Here is a 27,581-nt window from a genome sequence, read left to right on the forward strand (position 1 = left end):
GGCGCAGTGGTTAAATGCAGCACTGCAGGCTACTGCTAGATCAGCAGGTCAGCGGTTCAAATCTCACCGGCTCAGGGTTGACTCAGCCTTCCATCCTTCCGAGGTGGGTAAAATGAGGACCCAGATTGTTGGGGGCAATATGCTGACTCTCTGTAAACCGCTTAGAGAGGGCTGAAAGCCCTATGAAGCGGTATATAAGTCTACTGCTATTGCTATTGCTAAATACATAATGGTAATACCTCACTGTGATTAAATCACTTGTATATGTTGTTTTTTAATGAAAAACAAAAACCTGATGCCTCAATTTATCTTAATTTGAAGATGTTGAAACCTGAGGCACTCCAGCTGCCAATTTTCCTGTTAGTTCCTTCCCTGAATAATATTGCCCGTTTATATCTAGTTTATTACATCTGTCCACCTTTCTTTCTGTCAGAGGTGAAACTGGTTTGCTGACCTCAATAGTTCTATCCCTGAAAGGAGGAGCCAACATTGCGACGATAGATCGTGCGGACTCGACAGTCCAAGTCCGCCCGATGACACTTTTGTCCCTGGACGGTCAGCTGATTACCATTATCTTCATGAACTTTATAATCTATTATTCTTTTTTTTTTAATATCTAACATTAGCTCCAATGTTTCCTTTTCCATTTTTTTTACTTTTGGAAGGGGCTCCTGTAAGCTAACAAAGGTGTATTGTTTGCAAGAGCCAAGGTGGCTCAGTTCTGCAGTTCTGCAGTTCGGCGGTTCAAATCTCACCGGCTCAAGGTTGACTCAGCCTTCCATCCTTCCGAGGTGGGTAAAATGAGGACCCGGATTGTTGTTGGGGGCGATATGCTGACTCTGTAAACCGCTTAGAGAGGGCTGAAAGCCCTATGAAGCGGTATATAAGTCTAACTGCTATTGCTATTGCTATTGCTATTGCTAGATAGATAGATAGATAGATAGATAGATAGATAGATAGATAGATAGATAGATAGATAGATAGATAGATAGATAGATAGATAAAGAGCCGAGGTGGTGCAGTGGTTAGGGTGCAGTACTGCAGGCCACTTCAGCTGTTATCTGCATGTTCAGCGGTTCTAATCTCACCGGCTCAAGGTTGACTCAGCCTTCCATCCTTCCGAGGTGGGTGAAATGAGGACCCAGACTGTGGGGGCGATATGCTGACTCTGTAAACCGCCTAGAGAGGGCTGAAAGCCCCATGAAGCGGTATATAAGTCTAACTGCTATTGCTATTGCTATAAAGTAGAGTAGAGTAGAGTAGAATAGAATAGAATAGAATAGAATAGAATAGAATAGCTAAGTAAGTTATCGGTTGCAACAACCTGTGGTATCTTCATGTCCCCAGCAAAAGAGCCGAGGTGGCGCAGTGGTTAGGGTGCAGCACTGCAGGCCACTTCAGCTGACTGCTATCTGCAGTTCGGCTGTTCAAATCTCACCGGCTCAAGGTTGACTCAGCCTTCCATCCTTCCGAGGTGGGTGAAATGAGGACCCAGACTGTTGTTGGGGACGATATGCTGACTCTGTAAACCGCTTAGAGAGGGCTGAAAGCCCTATGAAGCGGTATATAAGTCTAACTGCTATTGCTATTTCTCAAGTTGTGTTTCAGCTTCCCCTTCTGACATCAGCTTAAATCATGTAAGGTATTTGTCCTAATAAGACATTAGCCAGGTATGAGAACAATATCTACCTTCCCCTCACTCCTATTTCTATTCTGAATCATTCAGTTCCCCAAACTTATTTATCTGATTTATTTTATTTTCTGTTTTTTTTTTTTTAAAACCTGCCCCTTTATTTGGCATTCCTCTCTCCATAAATGGTTGCAAGATATTGATCAAAACCTAGGTGAGATATTAGCAGTGGGCTTCACAAACTTGTTCCTTCATTATCCAAAACTGCTCACTGGAAAGTCCTTTTGACCCAATGTAGGTAAAACACTTTAAGTCAATTTAAATGTCCCTGTTGTGGGCTGGCTAATGGATTCCTGTGTCATTACCCCAGTGGTGAGTTTCAAAAATTGTTCGAACCTACTCTGTGGGTGTGGCCTCCTTTGTGGGAGTGGCTTTGCCGCCCATGTGACCGGATGGGAGTGGCTTGCTGCCCATGTGGCCGGATATGAAGATGCCGACGACACTTGTCAGAACCACCTTAAATGACCCCACACACAGCACTGGCATGCATAAGAATAGGATGTAAACTTGTTTTTTAAAAGGCATCTTTGGTTTGCGTTAAAACAACTTCAACACACGCAATGTTCTGATTGCGCCACAAACGCAGTAGTCATCCTTACCTTTCACAGAGGCCCTGAGTTTTATAAATAGGAGCATGATAGTGTAGAATAATCCTATCCAAGGACCAGTGGTGGGTTTCAGAAATTTTTAGAACCTCTTCTGTAGGTGTGGCCTGCTTTCCGGGTCCACTGGTGGAACCTCTTCTAACCGGTTTGGTAGATTTGACGAACCGGTTCTACCGAATAGGTGCAAACTGGTAGGAACCCACCTCTGCATTACCCAAAGGGGGGGGGAAACTATTTTTACTTAATTTGGGGTAATTTACGGATGTTTGAGAAGAACTGTATTAGCGAAACTATTTGCAAAGCTGCCTGTTCTCTTGTATCTCTCTCCTTCGTTGCGAATATGGTATATAAAGCTAGTTTGCTTTTATAAGGAGTAAACATGATGAGATAAACAATTAACCAACTTCCGGACCCCTCCTGCTGGCTTATCAACAGGATGCATTAGCTCCTCAAATGCAACTCACTTTTTCCCAGTGAACAACTCAAAAATAAAATGTCTCAGCACAACCAAGAGGCATTTCCATTCTGAAGGCTACCTGTAATTAGACAAAAACTACTGGCTTTTTTTTCTTTTTATTACTGTGCTACTGAGTAGACATTCAGACTGCCAGGGTGACAGTTTGGTAAATAGCAAAGCCTTTTTAAATAGTCAGCTTTCTTTCTCCCGAGGGAAATAGTTTATCCTCTAGTTATCACCTCTAGATTTTCATGCTTTATTTAGGGTTTTATTCTTCCTTAAGCTAGCGTGGGGAAAGCATGAATAAATGATTACAATTTCTCTGTCTCTCCGTTTTTTTTTGCAGGAAATTTGAAATAAGCAGGAAAAGCTCGCCAGGTTTTACAGAAATTAGCACAAGGGTTTTTCCTGTTAGAGATCTTTAAAGTTATCTTTTGGAAGTGTCCATAAGGGTTCGGTTTCTGTGCTTGACTGCTATTGACGTCATTTTTATAATGACATTTCAACCTACAATGAGGTATATCCAAGGTAAATTTCAAGAAGAATATGTTGAGTGCTTTGGTACTGTTGAAAGAAATGTCCTTCTAGGTTCAGCTCCAAGTGGGGGAAAAGACACTGGAGACATGGAGGCTGCTTGGAAAGATGGTTTATTGTTGGACAGGGCCACATGGCTTGAGCCCTGAACAGAAAAGGGGATCACATGCTTCAATGTTGGTGGAGAAGAAGAGAAGGGCCGAAGGAGGGGCTTGCTAGGCTTTTTATAACCTGTTTAGTCCCACCTCTCTGTTTCCTGTTCCTGTGTAAGAAATGTATTCTGATTGGTTGTCAGACTCCCATGGGGCCGTGCAGGGGGCTACTCTAGGCTGTGATGAGTTCTCAGATGCTTTGTGGTCAGTTGAGTAATATCCTTTCCCCCTGCAGCTGCAGTGGAGAAGTCTTTATTATGTAAAGTGGGCCTTCTCAATGGCCTATTGACAAAGTGGGGATGGGCAGGAAGCTACAGGCAACTATTCTGTCTTTTAAAGCGTGTTTCTTCCTTTTCACATCCAGAGAAATATTCTGCCTTTTCAATATTTCCTAGGATATTTCATTTTTCTGGGAGAGGGCTGGGTGATAACTTCCCACAGTACGAAGGGAAAGGTTGGTATGAGTGACACTGTCAAATCAACGTAATCTTTACTCGGCCATAGAGTGGCAAATGAATCTCAAATTAATTAAAAGAAAAAGGGAAATATATTTACTGTATTCTAAAGTATCTCAAAAAGGATTAGAGTTAATATTATGGCCTGCTGTGCAGATTATAGAACAGTGCTTGGCTTTGGTCAAGGAAATAAAAATCAATCTGATAATGACATCTTGAAATGAAACAAATCAGAGACTATGTCTTTTAATGAAGAGATTAAAGATTACTAGGAATTAGATTATTGCAGCTGATTATTATAATGTTGTTTTGAGAGCAGGAGATCCTTTCATTGCAAAATGAGTTTCTGAACCAGACTGGAATCTCACAGAAAATGCCAAAGCAAATTAGATATCTACATATCTACCACCTTCGATTAGTTTAAAAATACCCTGCGTTGATTAATGCATCTGAGATCACAGACAGTGAATTAAATCAGTGTTTCTCAACCTTGGCAACTTGAAGATGTCCGGACTTCAATTCCCAGAATTCCCCAGCCAGCATTTGCTGGCTGGGGAATTCTGGGGGTTGAAGTCCGGACATCTTCAAGTTGCCAAGGTTGAGAAACACTGAATTAAATGATAGCAACTAACGTTCACTCCTCCATATAATTACAGCTAAACAATTGTTTGATTTCTTTTTTCACACACATACATACCATACATCATTTTTTTTCCCTGTTCAAAATATTTGTGCTCTTGATTCGAATCCGGATTTATTTTTTATCTCAGATCAAATTGTTTGGAGGAACTGCTATTTTTATTAAGGCCACTAGATGGCAGGTTTTTATTAGTTCTTTCTTCAGCCCAAATTATCTCCCACTCACCATCCTTGCAAATGTTCATCTTGTTATTTTTCACCGTTGACATTTATGCATATACATATCCAAGTGTGTCTATTGGTATGGGTATTCTGCAATGGATTTGTTGTTTCTCCTCTTCCCCCTTCTCCCCCCTTTCCTTTTTCTTCGACAAGATTTTTCATACGTCCCTATTTGTGTGGTGCCCTTACTGCATATAGGATTTATAAGTGAATTATATCCGCACGTTTTATTTCTGTACCCAAGTGGATCCTCCCCCTACTATATTCACTTGGGGGGAAATAAAAACTTTCTTCCAGTTCCAAGAAATAATGTGAGGTCTCTCCTCTCCTATCACCAAATGAACTTCAGCAAACATAGAAAGTTCCTCTTTCTGTGCAAATGAGATGTGAAATATGTATCGTGATTTCTTTTTATTTGATCTTATTTTAAAAGCAAAACGGGAAGTTTCCAACTCATGAATTAGAACTCATAGTCTTCGGGATTTCTAGCCTGGTGCCTTAATCACTAGACCAGGGATTTTCAGGGATTTTGATCTTTAATGGGGGGCAGTTTGAACCTTGTTTAAACCAAGTTTAGTGGCTTTTTAGGCTTCCTCCATGCAAGTAGGGTTCACTTTCTGAGTAAAGTAAGAACTATATGTCACCAGGGGGAGGGGGGGCGGTCAGGATTTTAGAGATGCTTAAGTGGGGCATGGCAAAGGTGGGTTCCTACCAGTTCGCACCTATTCAGTAGAACCGGTTCGTCAAATCTACCGAACCGGTTAAAAGAGGTTCCACACCTACAGAAAATGGTGACACACACACACACACACAGAGAGAGAGAGAGAGAGAGACAGAGACAGAGACAGAGAGAGAGAGACAGACAGACAGAGAGAGAGAGAGAGAGAGAGAGAGAGAGAGAGAGACTCACACAGAGAAAGAGAAAGAGAAAGAGAAAGAGAAAGAGAAAGAGAAAGAGAAAGAGAAAGAGAAAGAGAAAGAGAAAGAGAAAGAGAAAGAAAGGAATAAATAAATAAAGAAAAAAGAAAAAAGAAAGAAAAAGTGAGAGATGAAAGAAAAAAGGAAAAAGTGACAGAGAGACAAAAGGAAGGAGGAAAGGAAGGAAAGAGAGAGAGAGAGAGAGAGAGAGAGAGAGAGAAAACACATGGCCGGCAAGCCAACTCCCACCAGGTCACATGGCTGGCAAGCCACTCCCACAAAGGAGGCCACACCCACAGAGTACCACTGCACTAGACCAAACTGTCTCTCCTTTAATTAATTGACTATACAACACCTCTATGGCCACAACTTTTGAATACAACTGGCATGAAGATCCCTTAAAACTTCAATTGCACAGGATTAATGGGTCCTGGGTTTTGTACGCGTTCTTTAAATTAGTAGATTTGAAGTACATTGATTCAGAATGTTTTGTGCTATAATGCACCGTTTGGGCTAATTAAAGGTTAAACAAAGGAGAGTTTTATAGTACTGTAGATTGTTTAAAGCCAGGTTTGGGGTTTAATAAATAGTTTTACAATCCCACTCATAATAATAAAATAATACGTTGATTCCTCCTTCTGGAAATAAATAGGGATGCCTCTTCTTTGCATAACTGTTTTGTCCTAAGTTTTAAGAAATTCAGAAATGTTTGACTTGATTTTGTAGGATATGACCAAGCGGAACTCAAAGGCGGGGTCAAATGCATCATCAGATTGGAATCCTTACACAGCCAAAAGTGCCCGAGTGAATTCTGTTGACTCTTTTATCTGTCACTAATTTGCCTTAATCCATTAATAAATCAGATGCTTGTGTATAGGTAGCATGTAATCAACTTTTAGTGCTTTGAACTCAACTGACAGATTTATTTCTCCTCTTCATCACCTATGGCTTTTAAAAGCTTGATGCCCTTTTCCCTCCTTCCTTTTTCTGTATGAGCATATTTAAAATTAAATACGAATAACTGATGCATATTGATATTCACTGTAATAAGAGACCAAAGGTGGAAAAACATGACATCAATAACAGAATGATCAGGTTTTGCTTTTATATTTTAAAGTTCCACTAGAACTTTGCTGCTTTCCATCTGAGTAATGCGTCTCCTAATTATGGCATACAGTGTGTAAAACTGGGTTTCTGTTTTACGATACTGTATAATTAGAGGATTAGTATTAAATATAGATGGTTTTCTGGTGTCTGAAATGCCATATTTTCCCAATTTGCAGCAGAATCATAACAAAAAGCAGAAATGCTGGAATAGGAAAATAGTCTGCAAGTATGCTGAGGCAGTGCATTATTTTCTTATATTTTGTTATTAACAAGACACAAATGTTTATTTCATTTTGGAATGCACTGAAAATGGTCAAGCTACCAAGCAGCCAATGGAATTCCTTTCTGTGCTCTTTGGTGAGTTATAGTTGATTCACACATGACAAATAACACTTGATACTCAAGCCATTAAGCCATTCTTCCTTTTTGTTGCTTTTAATTAATGAAAGCAAAAAAAATTTTTTTTTACGTTTTTAAAAAACCTGATACTTAAGCCCTCAAACAATTACCGTATTTTTCGGAGTATAACACGCACCTTTTTCCCCTCAAAAAAGAGGCTGAAAATCTGTGTGCGTCTTATACACTGATTACAGCATTTTTTGCCGCCTGAAACCCCGCCCCTGCACCAAAATGGGCGGGCAGAGCCTTTAGGCGCCTTGAGGAGTGCTCCTGGGGGCTGGGGAGGGCAGAAATGAGCAAAAAATGGGGCCGTTTTTTAGAGGTCTGCAGAGAGCAAAAACTTTTTTTAAAATTTGCCTCTTCAAAACCTCGGTGCGTCTTATACTCCGGTGAGTCTTATACTCCGAAAAAATATGGTATTTAACATTTACCATTGAGGTGAAGATTATATTGTAATCCAAGCCACTCAAGGCAGCTAACATACAGAGAAGGTCAAAAACTGCAAGATGGCTTGACACGGCGTTACGATTAAAAATGCGTCCCTTTGGTTCAGATGACGTTGCTGCACATATGGAAACGAATCACAGTGGAGTAATGCCACCGGCAAAAACACAAAATGTAACTCCTTTGCTGGTCATTGGTATAACTATTCATTAACCACTGTATTTCTCAAGTAATATTCCTAGGAAGTTTTTGCACTGTACACTTTGTGCCCCAATGATCTTCCATGATCATTACTGGGTACTTTAGTAATAAAAAGTTAATAAGTAGCCTGTGTTTAATTGTCTTGTAATATATCATAAACTTAAGGTGGTGGTAAAAAGAATATGCCTGCTTAATTCTGTATAGTATGCGGCTGTTGATGAGTTAAGGGCCAAGGTGGCGCAGTGGTTAAATGCAGCACTGCAGGCTACTGCTAGATCAGCAGGTCAGCGGTTCAAATCTCACCGGCTCAGGGTTGACTCAGCCTTCCATCCTTCCGAGGTGGGTGAAATGAGGACCCAGATTGTGGGGGGCGATATGCTGACTCTCTGTAAACCGCTTAGAGAGGCCTGAAAGGCCTATGAAGCGGTATATAAGTCTACTGCTATTGCTATTGCTATTGCTATAGTAAATAAACTATGCTATGGGTTGAAGTAAATGTTGATTTCAATTAACTCTTCATTTGATTTAGCTTTTTTTTTCTTCATAAGCACTGGTTTTATTCTTTTTCTCTCTCTTTCAGCATTTATCAGAATACGAGAGACACAGATTCAGAATAATGGACCAGCCGTAAGTTTCTCTTTCACACAAACACCCAGATACTTTGGATGTTGCATAGGAAAAAAATATTCGATGTGTATCTATTTCCCTACTAGCACTGATGATGATGCTACCCAGTTGAGTAATGAAACATCTGCAAAAAAAATAATCAAGTTCAGAGACCGCACAGTCTCGTAATTCCAAACAGCGCGATTCTCTAGCTCAGAATTACATCCCTGCTGCAGCTGGTTGAAAGAAATTAAATTAAATCTAACACTGCCATTATAGTTCATTCATTCGTTCTCTTTTGACTAATAACCACGGGGAAATATCTGTGTATTTATAAGTGTGTATTTTATCTTGTATTTTATCTGTGTATATTAAATGTCTGTGAATTATATTTTACAATATAATTCCGAGCCGAGGTGGCGCAGTGGTTAAATGCAGCACTGCAGCCACTTCGGCTGACTGCAGTTCTGCAGTTCGGCGGTTCAAATCTCACCGGCTCAGGGTTGACTCAGCCTTCCATCCTTCCTTCCGAGGTGGGTAAAATGAGGACCCGGATTGTTGTTGGGGGCGATATGCTGACTCTGTAAAACCGCTTAGAGAGGGCTGAAAGCCCTATGAAGCGGTATATAAGTCTAACTGCTATTGCTATTGCTACAATATCTGTGCATTGTATCTGGACTAAGTGGTGTTTGCTGAAGATTCGAATATAGACTAAGATAAGGACCCCTTGGCACAGGGAGATCTGTTCCCAAGGGATTCTCCCCGGTGGTGACACTGACACTTAACTGTATAGTTAAGCCACCATTACTGGTACAATAGAGCAGTGTTTTTCAACCACTGTGCCGCGGCACACTAGTGTGCCGTGACATAGTGTAAGGTGTGCCGTGGGAAAATTACTTTATATATAGTCAATATAGGCACAGAGTTAATTTTTTTTAACATTTTCTAATGGTGGTGTGCCTCGTGATTTTTTTCATGAAAAAAGTGTGCCTTTGCACAAAAAAGGTTGAAAAACACTGCAATAGAGAGCTTGGTGATCAAGAAATATTATATTCATAAAACTTTTAAAGTTCTATAGACCTCAGAACATAATCATTGGACTCCGGACGCGCTTCAAGGTGCTAGTCCTTCAGGGTATCGGACCTGGGTACTTGAGAGACCGCCTTCTGCCAATTACCTCCCTATGACCAATTAGATCCCACAGATTAGGCCTCCTCTGGATTCCATCCGCCAGCCAGTGTCGTTTGTCGACCCCCCCGGGGGAGGGCCTTCTCTGTGGCTGCTCCGGCCCTCTGGAACGATCTCCCCGTGGAGATCCGGACCCTCGCCACCCTTCAGGCTTTCCGCAAAGCCGTTAAAACCTGGCTGTTCCGGCAGGCCTGGCGCTGATGAGTTCCCAGCCCCACTCGAATGGTTGTGGCTGTTGATGAGTTTTAATTTGTATTTAATTTGTTTTGTCTGTCTTTTGTACTCCCCCTTTCCCTATTTGGTTTGTTAGCCACCCTGAGTCCCCTCGGGGAATAGGGCGGCATACAAGTTTAATCAAATCAAATCAAATCAAATCACGAGTAAGTAAAAAAAATACTGGAAAGTAACATTTCTTTGTAAACATCTAATTTACGAGATAAGAACTGTCTATCTTTGACGCAGCAAAGCGCCCCATAATTATATCGCCTTTTGGAGATGTGTTCTAAATTACAGGCAGAAGCCGTTCAATTATCTCTAAGACTGATGCCGGTTCTTTACAGCACACGGAGTACTAGAAACTTAGACACATCTGGAATGCTTGGTAGGAACAGCTGAATTGTGTCTGGAATAATTGGAGCGAGTGCTACGGCTTCATATTTCACGCCCATGTGTTTGAAAGGTTGCAAATACACGAAAACCTGATAAAGTTCCCATTATTTTGATCAGTGTCTCTCAACCTTGGCAACTTGAAGATGTCCGGACTTCAACTCCTAGAATCCCCCAGCCAGCATTCGCTGGCTGGGGAATTCTGGGAGTTGAAGTCCGGGCATCTTCAAGTTGCCAAGGTTGAGAAACACTGATTTAGATATCCAGATTTGATCAGTTTTGTTCCAAATTGGCACTCTATCCTTTTTCTACAGTCTCCTTTGTAGAACGTTGCTGTCCAATGTCATAAACCAGGGGTTTCAAACTGGCAGCCTATCAGCCAGATGAGTCCCACGCAGGCCACGACCGCCCCCCCCAACTCCGTGAAGGGGGAAAACATCACAAAACATCATGTGACGGCAACCAGATGCCGCGGGTTTGACACCCGCGTCAAAAAAATGATGGATATGAATTTAAAGATGTATATACCAGTGATGGCAAACCTTTTTGGGGCCAGTGTGCCAAAAGCGGGTGGGGGAGGAGCGCAAGAGAGGTCGTGCATGGGTGTGCCACATCCATAATGCTATGCGCACAACCGTGGTGCGCATGCACATACAACCAAAGTGGGCATGCGTGCACGACCAGGGCTCCCCCCATTTTTGGCATGTTTTTTTCACACTCCCCAGGCTCCAGAGGCTTTATAGAAGTATGGGGAGGGCAAAAACAGCCTCCCCCGAATTCCCCGGAAGCTCTCCGGAGGCTTCAGGAGCTTCCCTGAAGCCTCCGGAGCGCGAAAAACCAGCCCTATGGGCAAACCGGAAGTTCAGAAACGGACTTCCGGTTTGCTCACAGGGTCGTTTTTTGGCCTCCAGAGCCTTCAGGGGGCTTCCTGAAGGAGTGTGAAAAACCGGCCCTATGGGCAAACCGGAAGTTAAGTCCTTGACTTAAAACAGTTCACTTAGTTACAATGGCACCGGAAAAAAAAGTGACTTATGGCCATTTTAGAGACTTACAGCCATTGCAGCATCCCTATGGTCACATGATCAAAATACAGATGCTTGGCAACTGACTCATATTTATAACGGTTGCAATGTTTTGGGGACATGAGATCACCTTTCGTAACTTTCTGACAAGCAAAGTCAATAGAGAAACCGAATTCACTTAACAAGCGTGTTACTACCGTATTTTTCGGAGTATAAGTACTGCACTCTAACCACTGCGCCACCTTGGCTTTTATATCTTTCATCCTGGAAAGGATGAAGAGTACCAATTTAGGAAAGAAAGTTCTGATTCGAAGCGTAATAAAAACATACAATAAGCCCCATATTTTCTGTCGATAAAAGGGGAAAAAAATTGCTGTTGTTTTAAAGAAAATTAAGGCTTGCAGAGCACATTCTGATTCTGGAGGTAGAGGAATACTCCATAAAATATCCTAAGATCTTTTACAAACCAGTTTTGTAAATATTTAGTTAGAAGTAATCAAGATTGCTCCTTATACTAGGCGGTGGGGGGGAGGAGGGGGGGGCCCTTCAGGAAGCAGCTGCTGATCAGCTGAAAATAATAACAACAAAGTGGTTTTTAAAGACAGACCTTTGAGTCTTGCTGTTAAACTCACTCTTGCGTTCATGAATAGCACTGGCTGAACTCCAACTCCAACGAAGATGTAAATGATCAGTTTCAGGGATACGACTTGTCATAATATAGCGAGAGCCGAGGTGGCGCAGTGGTTAGGGTGCAGTACTGCAGGCTACTTCAGCTGACTGCTATCTGCAGTTCAGCGGTTCTAATCTCACCGGCTCAAGGTTGACTCAGCCTTCCATCCTTCCAAGGTGGGTGAAATGAGGACCCGGATTGTTGTTGGGGGCAATATGCTGACTCTGTAAACCGCTTAGAGAGGGCCGAAAGCCCTATGAAGCGGTATATAAGTCTAACTGCTATTGCTATTGCTATAGTTCTACATTAGGCATAAGATTGTTGTTGGGGGCAATATGCTGACTCTGTAAACCGCTTAGAGAGGGCCGAAAGCCCTATGAAGCGGTATATAAGTCTAACTGCTATTGCTATCTGCCAATGAAAACAGGCTCCAAACTCCGTTTTCAGCCGTGATGGCCTCCTGCAGCTCTCTGCCAGCGAAAATGGCGCTGGGGGGGGGGTGCAAACACCTGCAGACCAGATCTAAACAGATGCGTCCCGCGGGCGTTGAGTTTGACACCCTTGTAATAGAACGGGCATAAATAACTTGAATGCTGATCGTGAAAGAGATCAGGCGTGAAACTCTGGATCGGGGTGTTTAGCTGATCTCTATTCTGCGTGGCATCTGATCCACGCGCCTAATAATGCCTGCACTTATAGATATTGTAAATTCCTTTTACTGTAGCCTCAGTATGTCCGCAGGAACACAGCGACAAGACAGAGAAATCGATTGCCTTGAGACGGTGACTGTTTCGAACCAAAGAAACTCACCTTCTTCAAAAGGGACATTCCTGTTCCAAGTCATGCAACGGAAGAATATATATTTGCTTCCTGGATTAGCTAACATAAGTAAATACGCTTAGCAGGATCGCCAAGGGGCCTCTCCCAACATGGCAACTCGGGAGGGAGAACCCAAAATTATACACACACAAAATGTTTGCCTTTGTAAAATGCTGCACCTGGGTCTCAAAAGTGAGAAGAAATTTTGTCTCTCACTCAAGTGTGAAAAGCTATATACATTTATAATCTCGAATGCTGTAAGTGTAGCTGTTCCAACACATGGACAGGAAGCGGTGAACAGATGCTTCGACTATTCTATAGACTTATCACTTTCACATTCAAGTTATTTATGTATCTTCTCTTATGACAAAGCACCAGGCCTATCCCTGGGACAAACTTTTCCTCCGCTTGCTCCTTATCGTGCAAGTTATGTTTTTTTTTTTTTAATCAAAGATTCTTTTATTACATTTTCATTTTCCTTTATACAATCACTTAAATACTGTGCAGTTAAAAAAAAAAGAAACAATAAACAACTCATAACACTTCTATCCTACATACACCCTTCCTTCTACCCCTCCAACTTTCATTTCCCCCTTCCAACAATCCCCTCTTCTACTTCCCCTCCCCCTCAGCCATTCCTTTCTCCCCTTCCCACCATCTCACCCTCCTTACATTCCCTTCTCACTCCCTCTTAATTCCCCCCTCTTCTTTCCCTCTACACCTCGCTTCGGTGTATTTCTAGTATTCATTGGTCTATTTGTTTTGTACTAAAACAAAAGGAAAATAAAAGGAAAAGAACGAAGAAAAGAAAAAAAAGGGGGGGAAAAGCAACAGTATCCAAGTGCATTCATTGTTCTGAAAATTGAGTCTATATTTCCACCCTCCCCACCCACCCACCCACCCCCTGAACCCCCCTACCTGACCCCCTTCCGACTTCCCAGGTCCCATTCCCGGCATCGTTCTTTATCAAGCAAAGTCTGGAGTATATTGAAACCAAATAGATTAGAAGTTACAAAATAATAAAAAAATAAATAAATAAATAAAGAACAAAAAAGAAAAGAATAATAGAAAGTTATGTTACAAGAACCGTTTTTTAACCAGAAGTGAGGTGGGAAAAGCTAGTCCCCTCCTTTTCTTTCTCCCATTCTCAGTGCCAAAGAACGGAGCGAAGACAAAAACAGACATCATTCAGGCCAGCAGAAAGGCCTGCCCTATAATTATAGCAGTAGACTTATATACCGCTTCATAGGGCTTTCAGCCCTCTCTAAGCGGTTTACAGAGAGTCAGCATATCGCCCCCAACAATCTGGGTCCTCATTTTACCCACCTCGGAAGGATGGAAGGCTGAGTCAACCCTGAGCCGGTGAGATTTGAACCGCTGAACTGCTGATCTAGCAGTAGCCTGCAGTGCTGCATTTAACCACTGCGCCACCTTGGCTCATATTGTCTTAGAGTTAGATGGTTCTGGATCGCGGCAACACTTAGCAATGTGGAGTAGGAAGCGACACGAACAGCGGTATAAATAAAATTATCTTGCAATAGCAGATAAGAAGTACCAGAAATGGGCGGATGATTACAGAGAAATGAACGATCATCTGAGTGAAGTTTTGCAATCTTGCAATTTTGCAAGAATAATTTCATCATTCACTGAACAACAACAACAAAAATCCTGTAAGCAAATAAGGAATTGCCAAAGGCGAACAGTGTTATTGCTAACACTGAACGAAGAATGGACTTCCCACTCAACATCCAACTATTTCTTCGATATGGAGATGTAATTAGTTATGCTAATTATAACTGACTTCTACCCGCTTCATGTCTGTCTAAGTCAGATCCTAAATTGCCCAGACGTGTGTAGTAGGCATCTACAGGCACCGAAATGTGATATTTTAAAAACCGACATTTCTTCTTCACCTTCACCGCCTTCCTTCGTGATTTGTGCCTTCATAATTTACACTTAGGAATCAAGTGGGAGATGCAGATCAGCTGCCACAGAAAGTCTGATTATCAATTTAATTCTGGACCATTCTGAGAATTTCCCCATGATAAAATGCATTTATTTATTAATTATTTCTTTGTTTCTGTGCAGCTAGCGGACAGAATTAACCCCTTCCCAAGAGTATTGGAAGATTAACCCCTTCCAAGAGTATTGCAGTAGAAATAAAATAGGGCAGAATAACGTTTTTTACACGCAGACAACCTTGAATTCTATACGGAACTGAAGGCTAAACTATCGGCCAGCTGATTTTTATAACTTTTATTCACTGATCAGTCAACAGGTCTTTTAAGCCTTTTACAAAAGTAACTTAGAATGAGATTGGAACAGCAGCGTTCCAATATTTGTGGGGCTGCCACAGAGAGGAGGGGGTTCAAGCTATTTTCCAAAGCACCTGAAGGTCAAATAAGGAATAATGGATGGAAACTAACCAAGGGAGAGATTCACCCTAGAAATATGGACTAACTTTCTGACAGTGAGAACAATCAACCAGTGGAACAGAAGTTGCCTTCGGAAGTTGTGAGAGCTTAATCACTTGCGACTTTCAAGAAGAGATTGGACTATCATTTGTCAGAAATAGTGTAGGATATCCTGCTTGAGCGGGGGGCTGGGGGTGTTATTGGACTAGATGATCTCTAAAGTCACTTCCAATTCATCTGTTAATCGGGCATAATTATTCTACTTTGCATGATCCCTGTGACACTAGTATAACAGAAATGACTTCAAGACGTTACCCCGATTCTGATCTGGTTTAAATAAGAACAACTCTCAAGAACTACTTGTAGTCCAGCGATGTCCATCCTTTTGATCTAGAACAACTTTCCTCAACCAAAATATCTTCCAGGTGTATTTCATTCAGCCTGTCAGAACACCATAAACGTTTAGAAATGTAGGTAGGAAGGGAAAGAGGAAGAGCAGGAGTAAAGGAGACGTAAGGAAAGAAGGAAGAGGAAGGAGAGGAGGAAGGAAGAAAGTAGAGAAGGGAGAGAGGGTGAAAAGAAAGAGGTAAGGAGAGGAGGATGGAAAGGAGAGAAAGAGGGAGGGTAGGAAGGGGATGAGGAAGAGCAGGAGTAGGAGAAAGGCACAGGAAGAAGGAAGGGAAAGGAGAGGAGGAAGGAAGAAAGTAGAGAAGGGAGGGAGGGAGAAAAGAAAGAGGTAAGGAGAGGAGGATGGAAAGGAGAGAAAGAGGAGGAGAGAGGGTAGGAAGGGGATGAGGAAGAGCAGGAGTAGGAGAAAGGTACGGGAAGAAGGAAGGGGAAGGAGAGGAGGAAGGAGGAAAGTAGAGGAGGGAGGGAGGGAGAAAGGAAAGGGAAAGGAAAGGAGGATGGAAGAGAGAGAAAAGGAAGGAGAGAGGGTAGGAAGGGAAAGAGGAAGAGCAGGAGCAAAGGAGAGGTAAGGGAAGAAGGAAGGGGAAGGAGAGGAGGAAGGAAGAAAGTAGAGAAGGGAGAGAGGGTGAAAAGAAAGAGGTAAGGAGAGGAGGATGGAAAGGAGAGAAAGAGGAGGAGAGAGGGTAGGAAGGGGATGAGGAAGAGCAGGAGTAGGAGAAAGGTACAGGAAGAAGGAAGGGGAAGGAGAGCAGGAAGGAAGGAAGTAGAGAAGGGAGGAAGGGAGAAAAGAAAGGGAAAATAAGGTGGTGTTACAACAGGAGGAAGGGATGGTAAACAAAGCAACCCAAACCATATATTATAACCTATTAAATGAAATAATAAATGTATCAGAATGATAAATGTTAAAACACTTGTAACCAAACGACATGCCGTATGTGATGATGGGGGTTTTTTTCTTTTTCTTTTGTTTTTTGTTTTGTTATTGTTGTGTGTTTGTGTTGTCTATGTAACAAAAAAAATGTATTTAAAAAAGAAAGTTTAGAAATGGTTGGAAGTTATCTTAACGTGGGGTCCTGGCATCTTGGAGGATGCCAAATTGAGGCAGGCCTGATTACCCCAACATCACCTGGCCTCCTTTCGTATCAGATAGCAAGGCCACAATAAAAGCTACCTTTGGAATCAAGAAAACAGATAATATTAAAACAAAACAACCTCAAAAGCAGAAGTTGTGCTTCACTTGGAGGTTTTATTCTCAGGGGAAATTAACTGTTTATTTTAGCAACTGCTAAGTGAATCATAAAGATGGAAAGACAGGACATGCGAAGGTTCTGTTTCCATCCGTGCTTCTTAGTTAAGTAAAAGTTTGCAAGGCATCATAATCCTCGGCTGAGATTAGTTAATTTGACATACAGTGGCAAGTGGCAGATTTGTTCCTAGTTTCTGTGCAGGTCAGCAGCCTGGACTAGAAACTGATAAACAGGCATACAAGCATACAAGACTTTCTGGTTTATTCTAGAACAGCTAGAAGCCATTCACTGTTTAACTGTTTAACTGTTTATTTCATTTGTATGCCGCCCTTTTCCCCTGAGGGGGACTCAGGGCGGCTCACAACTCAAAACAAGGGAAGGGGGGGATACAAACAATTTGACAACAACACAAAACAATACATAATTTAAAAGCACAACAATCATACCATTCGAGATAGGGGCACGGTTCTTTAGCCCCAGACACCCAGACACCTAGCTCAAATTCCAGCAAGTTTGGGGGCTACCCTTGAAAAGCGTTCGGAGACTACAATTGGTCCAGAATGCAGCCGCGCGAGCGATATTGGGTGTACCGAGGTACACCCATGTTACACCTGTCCTCCGCGAGCTGCACTGGCTGCCAATTGGTCTCCGGATGCAATTCAAGGTGTTGGTCATTACCTTTAAAGCCCTACATGGCTTAGGACCAGAGTACCTGCGAGACCGCCTACTGCCACACACCTCCCAACGGCTGATAAGATCCCACGGGGTGGGCCTCCTTCGGATACCGTCAGCCGGACAGTGTCGGCTGGCGGGCCCCCGGAGGAGAGCCTTCTCTGTGGCTGCTCCGACCCTGTGGAATCAGCTACCCCCAGAGGTCCGGGCCTTACCCACCCTCATGGCCTTCAGGAAAGCCGTTAAAACCTGGCTGTTCCGGCAGGCCTGGGGCTGTTGACCTCATTGTTGAGGTCCAGCCCCGATTAGAACAAATGTGTGTTGTGAATTTTAAACTATCCTTTTTATTTCCTTTTCCTTTTTTCTCCTTTCGTTGCAAACCGCCCGGAGTCCTCCAGGATTGGGCGGCCTATAAATTTAATAAATGAAATGAATGAAATGAAGTTTTGGATATCAAATGCAACTTTGATTTATACAGTCTTCGATTTGCAACCATAATAATGCAGCATGCCCATTAATCGTAAGCCACAGTGGTCATAAAATGGGTCACCCATACGGCCAACCCAATTTTACTACATTTTCTTTACACAGTCACTAAGGAAATGCGACGCTTGTTAAGCAAACCCATTCTTCACCATAAGTCTTTTTGTTTTTTTTTGCTGAAAACTGGAATTAAAACACCAGCTTTTGGCAAAAACTTGATAAAATCACATTTACGTGACTGTAGGATGCTGCAAAGGGCTGAAATTGTGAGCTGGCTGCCGAATGCCCAGAATGCAATCATGTGACTATAGGAGCAGAGCAATACTTTGGAATTGGGTCGTTCATACCTTTTGCGGGTATGGTTGTAACTTTGAACAGTTGCTAAGCAACCGGTCATAAGTTGAGGGCTTCCTCAAGGCGTGTGTGAATCTTTCTCCAAAGCATTTCTGTGTAAGGGATTGGAAGCAAGCAACTAGCTTTTGTGGAAGAGAGGCAATTTCCATCTATTTGGTGTTTATGCCGAGGTGGCGCAGTGGTTAGGGTGCAGTACTGCAGGCTACTTCAGCTGACTGCTATCTGCAGTTCGGCGGTTCAAATCTCACCGGCTCAAGGTTGACTCAGCCTTCCATCCTTCCGAGGTGGGTGAAATGAGGACCCAGACTGTGGGGGGCAATATGCTGACTCTGTAAACCGCTTAGAGAGGGCTGGAAGCCCTATGGAGTGGTATATAAGTCGAACTGCTATTGCTATTGCTATTGCGATAGATAGATAGATAGATAGATAGATAGATAGATAGATAGATAGATAGATAGATAGATAGATAGATAGATAGATAGATAGATAGATAGATAGATAGATAAGAGCCGAGGTGGCGCAGTGGTTAGGGTGCAGTACTGCAGGCCACTTCAGCTGACTGCTATCTGCAGTTTGGCTGTTCAAATCCCACCAGGCTCAAGGTTGACTCAGCCTTCCATCCTTCCGAGGTGGGTGAAATGAGGACCCGGATTGTTGTTAGGGACGATATGCTGACTCTGTAAACCGCTTAGAGAGGGCTGAAAGCCCTATGAAGCGGTATATAAGTCTAACTGCTATTGCTATTGCTATGCCAGGTTTGGTATCCAGGTGTTTTGTCTTTGATGTGTAAGAGATAGTTGTCACAGTATGGCTGGCATCCTCCAAGAAAGCCTCACTATCATTATAATAAGGTAAATGGTTTATAGCTCGTAATTTCTGTATATAGTGCACTTCTACACCTCAGTTAAGAAACAAAGAGTTATCTGAAAAAATTAAAAAAAAAAACCTTGAATTAATCATCCGGCTGCTTATGATTCTTTTAAGGGTTAGGGTGACAAGATCGCATGTATGGGACTAAGAAATCCCAGATTGCTTAATGATTAAGATCAGGAATGATATAAATTGTTTAAAGTTAGCCTAGCAAGGAGGAGCTAAGTTCAATTTAAAGATGTTATCAATTTTCTATTCTTTTTTCCAATATATTTTAGACTGTTTTTGTTAAAGATTTATACCGTGTAGGGGTTCTGGGAAGTCAGGGGAGGGAAGGCTGGGGGGGGGAGTTGGGGGGGAGGGATGTATATTAGGCTTGACGAGGGGTGTTAGATTTTAATGTAATATGATTGCACATGTATACTGTCTTCTCTTATTTTTTTCTTTAAAACTAAGATATGTTAAGTATATTGATATGGAAGCATAAATACCATCAACGTAGAATGGAGTTTGCTCAGAAGCTGAAATACACCAATGGGAGGAAGAGTGGGAAACAGAGGAGAGAAGAAAGATAGGAAGAGAGGGATAGGAGAGAGGGTAAGGGGGGAAGATGATGAGGATAAGGAGGAGTGGAATGAAGAGAGAGGAGAAGGAGAAAGGAAGGGGAAGTAGAGTAGAAAAGGATGGAGGGAAGAAAGGATGTAGAAGAGTGGGAAGCAGAGGAGAGAAGAAAGATAGGAAGAGAGGGATAGGAGAGAGGGTAAGGGGGGAAGATGAGGAGGATAAGGAGGAGTGGAATGAAGAGAGAGGAGAAGGAGAAAGGAAGGGGAAGTAGAGTAGAAAAGGATGGAGGGAAGAAAGGATGTAGAAGAGTGGGAAGCAGAGGAGAGAAGAAAGATAGGAAGAGAGGGATAGGAGAGAGGGTAAGGGGGGAAGATGAGGAGGATAAGGAGGAGTGGAATGAAGAGAGAGGAGAAGGAGAAAGGAAGGGGAAGTAGAGTAGAAAAGGATGGAGGGAAGAAAGGATGTAGAAGAGTGGGAAGCAGAGGAGAGAAGAAAGATAGGAAGAGAGGGATAGGAGAGAGGGTAAGGGGGGAAGATGAAGAGGATAAGGAGGAGTGGAATGAAGAGAGAGGAGAAGGAGAAAGGAAGGGGAAGTAGAGTAGAAAAGGATGGAGGGAAGAAAGGATGTAGAAGAGTGGGAAGCAGAGGAGAGAAGAAAGATAGGAAGAGAGGGATAGGAGAGAGGGTAAGGGGGGAAGATGAGGAGGATAAGGAGGAGTGGAATGAAGAGAGGGGAGAAGGAGAAAGGAAGGGGAAGTAGAGTAGAAAAGGATGGAGGGAAGAAAGGATGTAGAAGAGTGGGAAGCAGAGGAGAGAAGAAAGATAGGAAGAGAGGGATAGGAGAGAGGGTAAGGGGGGAAGATGAGGAGGATGAGGAGGAGTGGAATGAGGAGAGAGGAGAAGGAGAAAGGAAGGGGAAGTAGAGTAGGGAAGGATGATGGAGGGAAGAAAGGAGGTAGGAGAGAGGTAGAAGAAAGAGGTGTATGGAGAGCAGAAGAGCCAATAATGGGTTTTTATCTTTCTGGGAGTTGATGACAAGAGGAACTGATGTAATTACTACTTAATACAATAGGATATTGGCTATGTAATAGTATACATGCGATTATATGTTATGAAAATAAAAAAATTGCATTTAAAAAAGATTGCATGCATTGAACTGAATATGAAATCAACAACCTTACTTTACATTTTTCAACAACGTTGTTGATCTTAAAGGTATGCTGTAAGCAAGTAAATTGAAGCAAAAAAAATTGCAAGAGTGTTTGTGAGTGTGTGAAACAAAAACAATAAATTTTTTAGAACATTTAACTCAGAGTAGATGCTTAAGATTTAAGTTTATTACTGATGGCTACATAAAATATAGGACCCATTTATAGGTCAAAAGTAAGTCTTGTTAAATGTGGCTGGTTTTAATATTAATTAACTTTTTAATGGCTTGGAATACTTTTAGCCAACCCAGTTCATCCAGTTAGCTTATGGTTCAGTGAATTGTGGAGCGCCAAGAAATAGGTTAAATCAGAGGTGATGCCTATGAGTTTCATTGATAATTAACCAAATTTAAGAGACCAGTATTTATTTGAGGTAAGATGAAAACAAAATGCACTGTAGACTGAAATCTAGGATAAATTTAGGTCACGAATTTCCTAAACCAATTTACCACAACTGATGTTTTCTTCGATATTGTAGGAAATTATCACCCAGCCCTCTCCCAGAAAAAATGAAATATCCTAGGAAAAAATATTATGCAGGATATTACACTTCCCTGGATGTGAAAAGGAACAACCATGTTTTAAAGGCAGAGTAGCTCCCTGCAGCTCCCTGCCCATCCCCCTTTGCCAATAAGCCATTAAGATGCCCAGGCCGGTCCCTTTACATAACAAAGAGTTCTCCCCTTCGCCTCCAAGGTGATGGGATTAAGGCATGATCAGCCTTTACTCACTCGCCACGTGGCGCCTGAGAACTCAACCAAACCTGGATTCAAAACGCAGCCTAGAGAGTTGCTCCTCCATGGCCCCCAGGGGAGTCTGACAATCAATCAGAATACAAGCTCAAGATCAAAGGCCAGAGAGGGCATAAAACCAGGGACTTTCAGCATTTTAGCCCTTCCTTCTCTTCTTCTCTACTAACATTGAAGCATGTGATCCCCCTTTTCTGTTCAGGATTCAAGCGTTGTGGTCCTGTCCACCATTAAAACCATCTTTCCAAGCAGCCTCCATGTCTCCAGTGTCTTTTTCCCCCACTTGGAGCCGAACTCAGAAGGACATTTCTTTCAACAATATAATGTCTCCTCTAAATCAAAGCCACCTTTGAAAGTGGAAGAATTTTTTTCAGTCACTTAAGTAAAACCCACTAAACCTGAGTCTTAACCCAATTCTAGGCTATATAGATTAACCATATTCCAGAGGTGGGTATTCAGCAGGTTCTGACCAGTTCTGGAGAACCGGTAGCGGAAATTTTGAGTAGTTCAGAGAAACAGTAAATACCACCTCTGGCTGGCCGCGCCCCCATCTATTCTCTGCCTCCCGAGTCCCAGCTGACTGGGAGGGAATGGGGATTTTGCAGTAACCTTCCCCTGGAGTGGGGTGGGAATGGAGTGGGGTGGGAATGGAGATATTATAATATCCTTCCCCTGCTACGCCACCAAACCACGCCCGCCAAGCCACAGAATCCCACCACTGCTATGTACATATCTACTACAGAAATAGTTAACCGAAAAGATTTCACCCTTTCAGACTGTGGCTGGGTTAATTCCAGTTCTAAATTGTCCTTTCTGCTAAAACAAACTCATCTTAAAACTTCTTGCAAATACTAAATAAATATGCAAACTAGGAAAGGCAAGGAAAAATATGTCATCCATGCTTATTTATAGCGATAGTCTTTACGAGCGAATTCAAGATTTCTGCTTTTTGTGGTTTTGAGCTAATGTTGACTCCTGGAATCTGTCTGGGCAAGTCCCTGCAATTTTCTTGACAAGTTTTTTTTCCTCTCTCGGAAATGGTTTGCCTGCTTCCTAGGGCTGAGAGATACTGATTAGCTCAAGAGTCCTCATCTGGCTTGGTATTCAAAATGGGACTAGAACTCACAGTTCCCCAGTTTTTAGCCTGGCGCCAAACTGGTTCCAAAATTCCAGAGCGCATTAAAATTGTGTCATTGTTCTTCCTGTCGTCTGCAATAGCGTAATCCATTCTCTATCATTTCAAGTACATAGCTGGATGGTTTATTGTGCTGCAGACTCCAGCACACCTGGTGAAATAATAAGAACTTTTCACATTGTTCAAAATTGTGGGAAGAGCCGAGGTGGCGCAGTGGTTAGGGTGCAGTACTGCAGGCCACTTCAGCTGACTGCTATCTGCAGTTCGGCGGTTCAAATCTCACCGGCTCAAGGTCGACTCAGCCTTCCATCCTTCCGAGGTGGGTGAAATGAGGACCCGGACTGTGGGGGCAAGTTGCTAACTCAATTTGCTAAAAAAATTGTGAACCGCTTAGAGAGGGCTGAAAGCCCTATGAAGCGGTATATAAGTCTAATTAATAAATAAAATAAATAAGTTATCATCCAGCCCTCTCCCAGAAAAAAATGAAATATCCGAGGAAATATTGAAAGGGCAGAATATTTCTCTGGATGTGAATCCCCAGTTAATGGGCCATTGAGATGGCCAGGCTAGCCCACTTTACATAATAAAGACTTCACCAGCAGCTACAGAAAGGCATGATAATATACTCAACTGACCACAAGGCATCGGAGAACTCATCCCAGCCTAGAGAGTAGCCACCTGCATGGCACCATGGGAGTCTGACAACCAATCATTTCTTACACAGGAACAGGAAACAGAGAGGTGGGACTAAACAGGGTATAAAAAGCCTAGCAAGCCCCTCCCTCAGCCCTTCTCTTCTTCTCCACCAACATTGAAGCATGTGATCCCCTTTTCTGTTCAGGGCTCAAGCCATGTGGTCCTGTCGAGCCGAGGTGGCGCAGTGGTTAAATGCAGCACTGCAGGCTACTTCAGCTGACTGCAGTTCTGCAGTTCGGCGGTTCTAATCTCACCGGCTCAAGGTTGACTCAGCCTTCCATCCTTCCGAGGTGGGTAAAATGAGGACCCGGATTGTTGTTGGGGGCAAGTTGCTGACTCTGTAAACCGCTTAGAGAGGGCTGAAAGCCCTATGAAGCGGTATATAAGTCTAACGGCTATTGCTATTGTCCACCAATAAACCATCTTTCCAAGCAGCCTCCATGTCTCCAGTGTCTTTTCCCCCACTTGGAGCGGAACCCAGAAGGACGTTTCTTCCAACAAAATGAAAAGAGAAACGTTGTGATTGGAGAAAATTAAGATCACGAGAATCCCCTCTCCCCAGCAGAAGTCTAAAGAACCACAAGGACAGTTCTCCAAAATTCAAATTTATGTGTCCTTTGCCCCAGATTCGTTACTGAAATGACAACACCCAAGACGAGGCATGTGCAGCCGTGGCACCACCGAGGGAAAGGCATCGAGCATCCCTACAAATCAGGAGGCCTGTCCCTTCACCGCTTCTGCTATCACAACTGCTAGCTGGCGTGTTCTGTCACACCGTCACATGTCACTTTCCTAGTTCCTGTGCAAAAGCTATTCTTGCGCATTAAAGAGGAACAAAGCTTTGCGTTTCAAAGCCTTAGCTGCTCCATCACCCTTGGGGGGGGGGGGAAAGACATCGTTTTAGATGAATGCGTCGTGGTGCGCCGAAGGGATAAGGATCCCCGTAATGCAGGGTTTCTCACCTTCAGCCACTTGAAGATGTGTGGATTTCAAGTCCCAGGATTCCCCAGCTCGTTCGTTTCTCTTCTTGCATTTCTCCCCACTCCATCCCACTTTTTCCTAATCCCTTTCTTTCTGTGTCTTCATGTTTTATCTGATGTGGCAAGTTATATACCGCAATCAACTCTTTTCAATTGGACTTCTAACAGTAGGAAAACTACAATCTACAGCAGTGTTTCTCAACCTTGGCAACTTGAAGATGTCCGGACTTCAACTCCCAGAATTCCCCAGCCAGCATTCACGTATGAACAATTCAGTGTCTAGGACAGTGTTTCTCAACCTTGGCCACTTGAAGATGTCCGGACTTCAACTCCCAGAATTCCCCAGCCAGCATTCGCGTATAAACAATTCAGTGTCTAGGACAGTGTTTCTCAACCTTGGCCACTTGAAGATGTCCGGACTTCAACTCCCAGAATTCCCCAGCCAGCATTCACGTATAAACAATTCAGTGTCTAGGACAGTGTTTCTCAACCTTGGCAACTTGAAGATGTCCGGACTTCAACTCCCAGAATTCCCCAGCCAGCATTCACATATGAACAATTCAGTGTCTAGGACAGTGTTTCTCAACCTTGGCAACTTGAAGATGTCCGGACTTCAACTCCCGGAATTCCCCAGCCAGCGAATGCTGGCTGGGGAATTCTGGGAGTTGAAATCCGGACATCTTCAAGTTGCCAAGGTTGAGAAACACTGATCTACAGGAATCACTGGACGAATTGGTTCTCCATCATTGCCTTCGAATGATGATGACCCTCTGCACTTTATATTATCATCTTTCCTAGTTTTGCACCAAGCATTTTTATTTCCTTCTATTCAGTCTGATTTAAAGATGATTTTTTAAAATGTGTAAAATCACAGAACTGCAGAGTTGGAAGGGAACCACAGTGGTCATCTAGTTGAGCTACTTGCAAAATAGAATAGAATAGAATAGAATAAGTTTATTTATAGGCCGCCCTTTTCCCTGAGGGGACTCAGGGCGACTTATATGGGAGGGGATACATACAATAACATATAGCATAACACCTAATTAAAAGAATAAACAACATTCATTCAGCATTCGGGTGGGGGCGAATTAATTCTTTACCCCCAGACCTGACGGGACAGCCAGCTCTTGAGGGCTGCGCGGAAGGTCTGAAGGGTGGTGAGGGTACGAATCTCCATGGGGAAAATGCAGGAAAACCAATTAAACTAACCAATTAAATATAGGCGAACCTGCTCCCTATTCACTTGCCCAAGGCTACAATACACCTGGGCAGGCAAAATATTGAGCAAAGCCCAGGCTTGAGTTCTGAGGATCCGTTTAGTTACCTGCCAAAACCTGCAGGGCTCCTTCTAGGCAAATGGTTTCTCTCCAACTGAGTGACATGTACCTCTGCAGGGCAGTGGTGAGATTCAATTTTTTTTTACTACTGATTCTGTGGGTGTGCCTTGCTGGGTGTGGCATGGCCTGATGGGTGTGGCTTGGTGGGCATGGCAGGGGAAGGTTACTGCAAAATCTCCATTCCCTCCTGATCAGTTGGGACTGATGGGGGCGGGGCCAGTCAGAGGCGGTATTTACCGGTTCTCCAAACTAACTACAATTTCCGCTACCGATTGAATGTTGAATGTTGAATGTTTATTTCATTTGTATGCCGCCCTTTTCCCCCGAGGGGGACTCAGGGCGGCTCACAACTCAAACAAGGGAAGGGGGATACAGACAATTTGACAACAACACAAAACAATACATAATTTAAAAAGCGCAACAGTCATACCATTCGAGATGGGGGCAACGGTTCTTTAGCCCCAGGCCTGTCGGAACAGCCAGGTTTTAAGGGCTTTGCGGAAGGCCTGGAGGGTGGTGAGGGTTCGAATCTCCACGGGGAGCTCGTTCCAGAGGGTCGGAGCAGCCACAGAGAAGGCTCTCCTCCGGGTAGTCGCCAGTCGGCATTGGCCGGCGGATGGAATTCGGAGGAGGCCTAATCTGTGGGATCTGATCGGTCTATTGGAGGTAATTGGCAGCAGGCGGTCTCTCAAGTACCCAGGTCCAATACCATGAAGGGCTTTATAAGTGACGACTAGCGCCTTGAAGCGTATCCGGAGACCAATGGGCAGCCAGTGCAGCTCGCGGAGGATAGGTGTTACGTGGGTGAACCGAGGTGCACCCATGATCGCTCGCGCGGCTGCATTCTGGACAAGCTGAAGTCGCCGAATGCTCTTCAAGGGCTGCCCCATGTAGAGCACGTTGCAGTAGTCAACTCCACAACTGGTCAAAACCTACTGAATACCACCTCTGCTGAAGGGTCCATAGATGTGTACATGTCAAGAAAGAATAGCAGAGCATTGCTGGCTGGGGAATTCTGGGAGTTCAAGCCCACACGTCTCCAAGTGGCCAACTCAAGAAGCACGGCTATAATAACAAGGAAATCCTATAAAACATTTTGCACATCTATCCTTCCCCCAAGGCTGAAAATCCATAGGATTCCATCTGTGTTCTTGACTAGTCCTTAGAACTGACCGTCTTTGGAAGGATATAAGGATACCGCAGTGTCTTTCCCCAATCCAAGAATTCCCCAAAGTGTTCGGATTACACTTCCTAGTAAAGGTGGCTGGAGCAAGGCTAGAAATCCAAGCAATGGTTTTCGGGAGGCCTCCGATTCAGAAAAGGCTGGGAAGCACCTGAGGCTCATCCGTCAGCAAGGTTGGCAATCTTCTTAGCTACAACGTTCTCTCAGCAGGAAGATCCCGGTGGGATTTCCCCAGTTGCTGGTTGCCAATCCCTGGAATATATCTAAGAGCTGAGGTGGCGCAGTGGTTAGGGTGCAGCACTGCAGGCCACTTCAGCTGACTGTTATCTGCAGTTCGGCGGTTCTAATCTCACCGGCTCAAGGTTGACTCAGCCTTCCATCCTTCCGAGGTGGGTAAAATGAGGACCCGGATTGTTGGGGGCAATATGCTGACTCTGTAAACCGCTTAGAGAGGGCTGAAAGCCCTATGAAGCGGTATATAAGTCTAACTGCTATTGCTATTGCTACTGCTATTGCTATCTATCTATCTATCTATCTATCTATCTCT

General features: G+C 43.3%; 1 protein-coding gene across 1 annotated transcript in view; it reads left to right on the top strand.

The window, feature by feature from the left end:
* BLNK (B cell linker) overlaps positions 1-27,581 on the top strand; it is a 100,162-nt gene that overhangs the window by 22,567 nt on the left and 50,014 nt on the right. The window contains exon 3 of the mRNA XM_087702257.1: positions 8,404-8,450. Coding sequence (XP_087558383.1) covers positions 8,404-8,450 — 47 coding nt within the window. The remainder of the gene's footprint in view (positions 1-8,403; positions 8,451-27,581) is intronic.

This window comes from Thamnophis sirtalis, unplaced genomic scaffold (genome assembly GCF_051295495.1).
Source record: "Thamnophis sirtalis isolate CommonGarterSnake01/CBP01778 unplaced genomic scaffold, rThaSir2_p1.2 scaffold_15, whole genome shotgun sequence".
In the NCBI taxonomy this organism is placed as follows: Eukaryota; Metazoa; Chordata; class Lepidosauria; order Squamata; family Natricidae; genus Thamnophis; species Thamnophis sirtalis.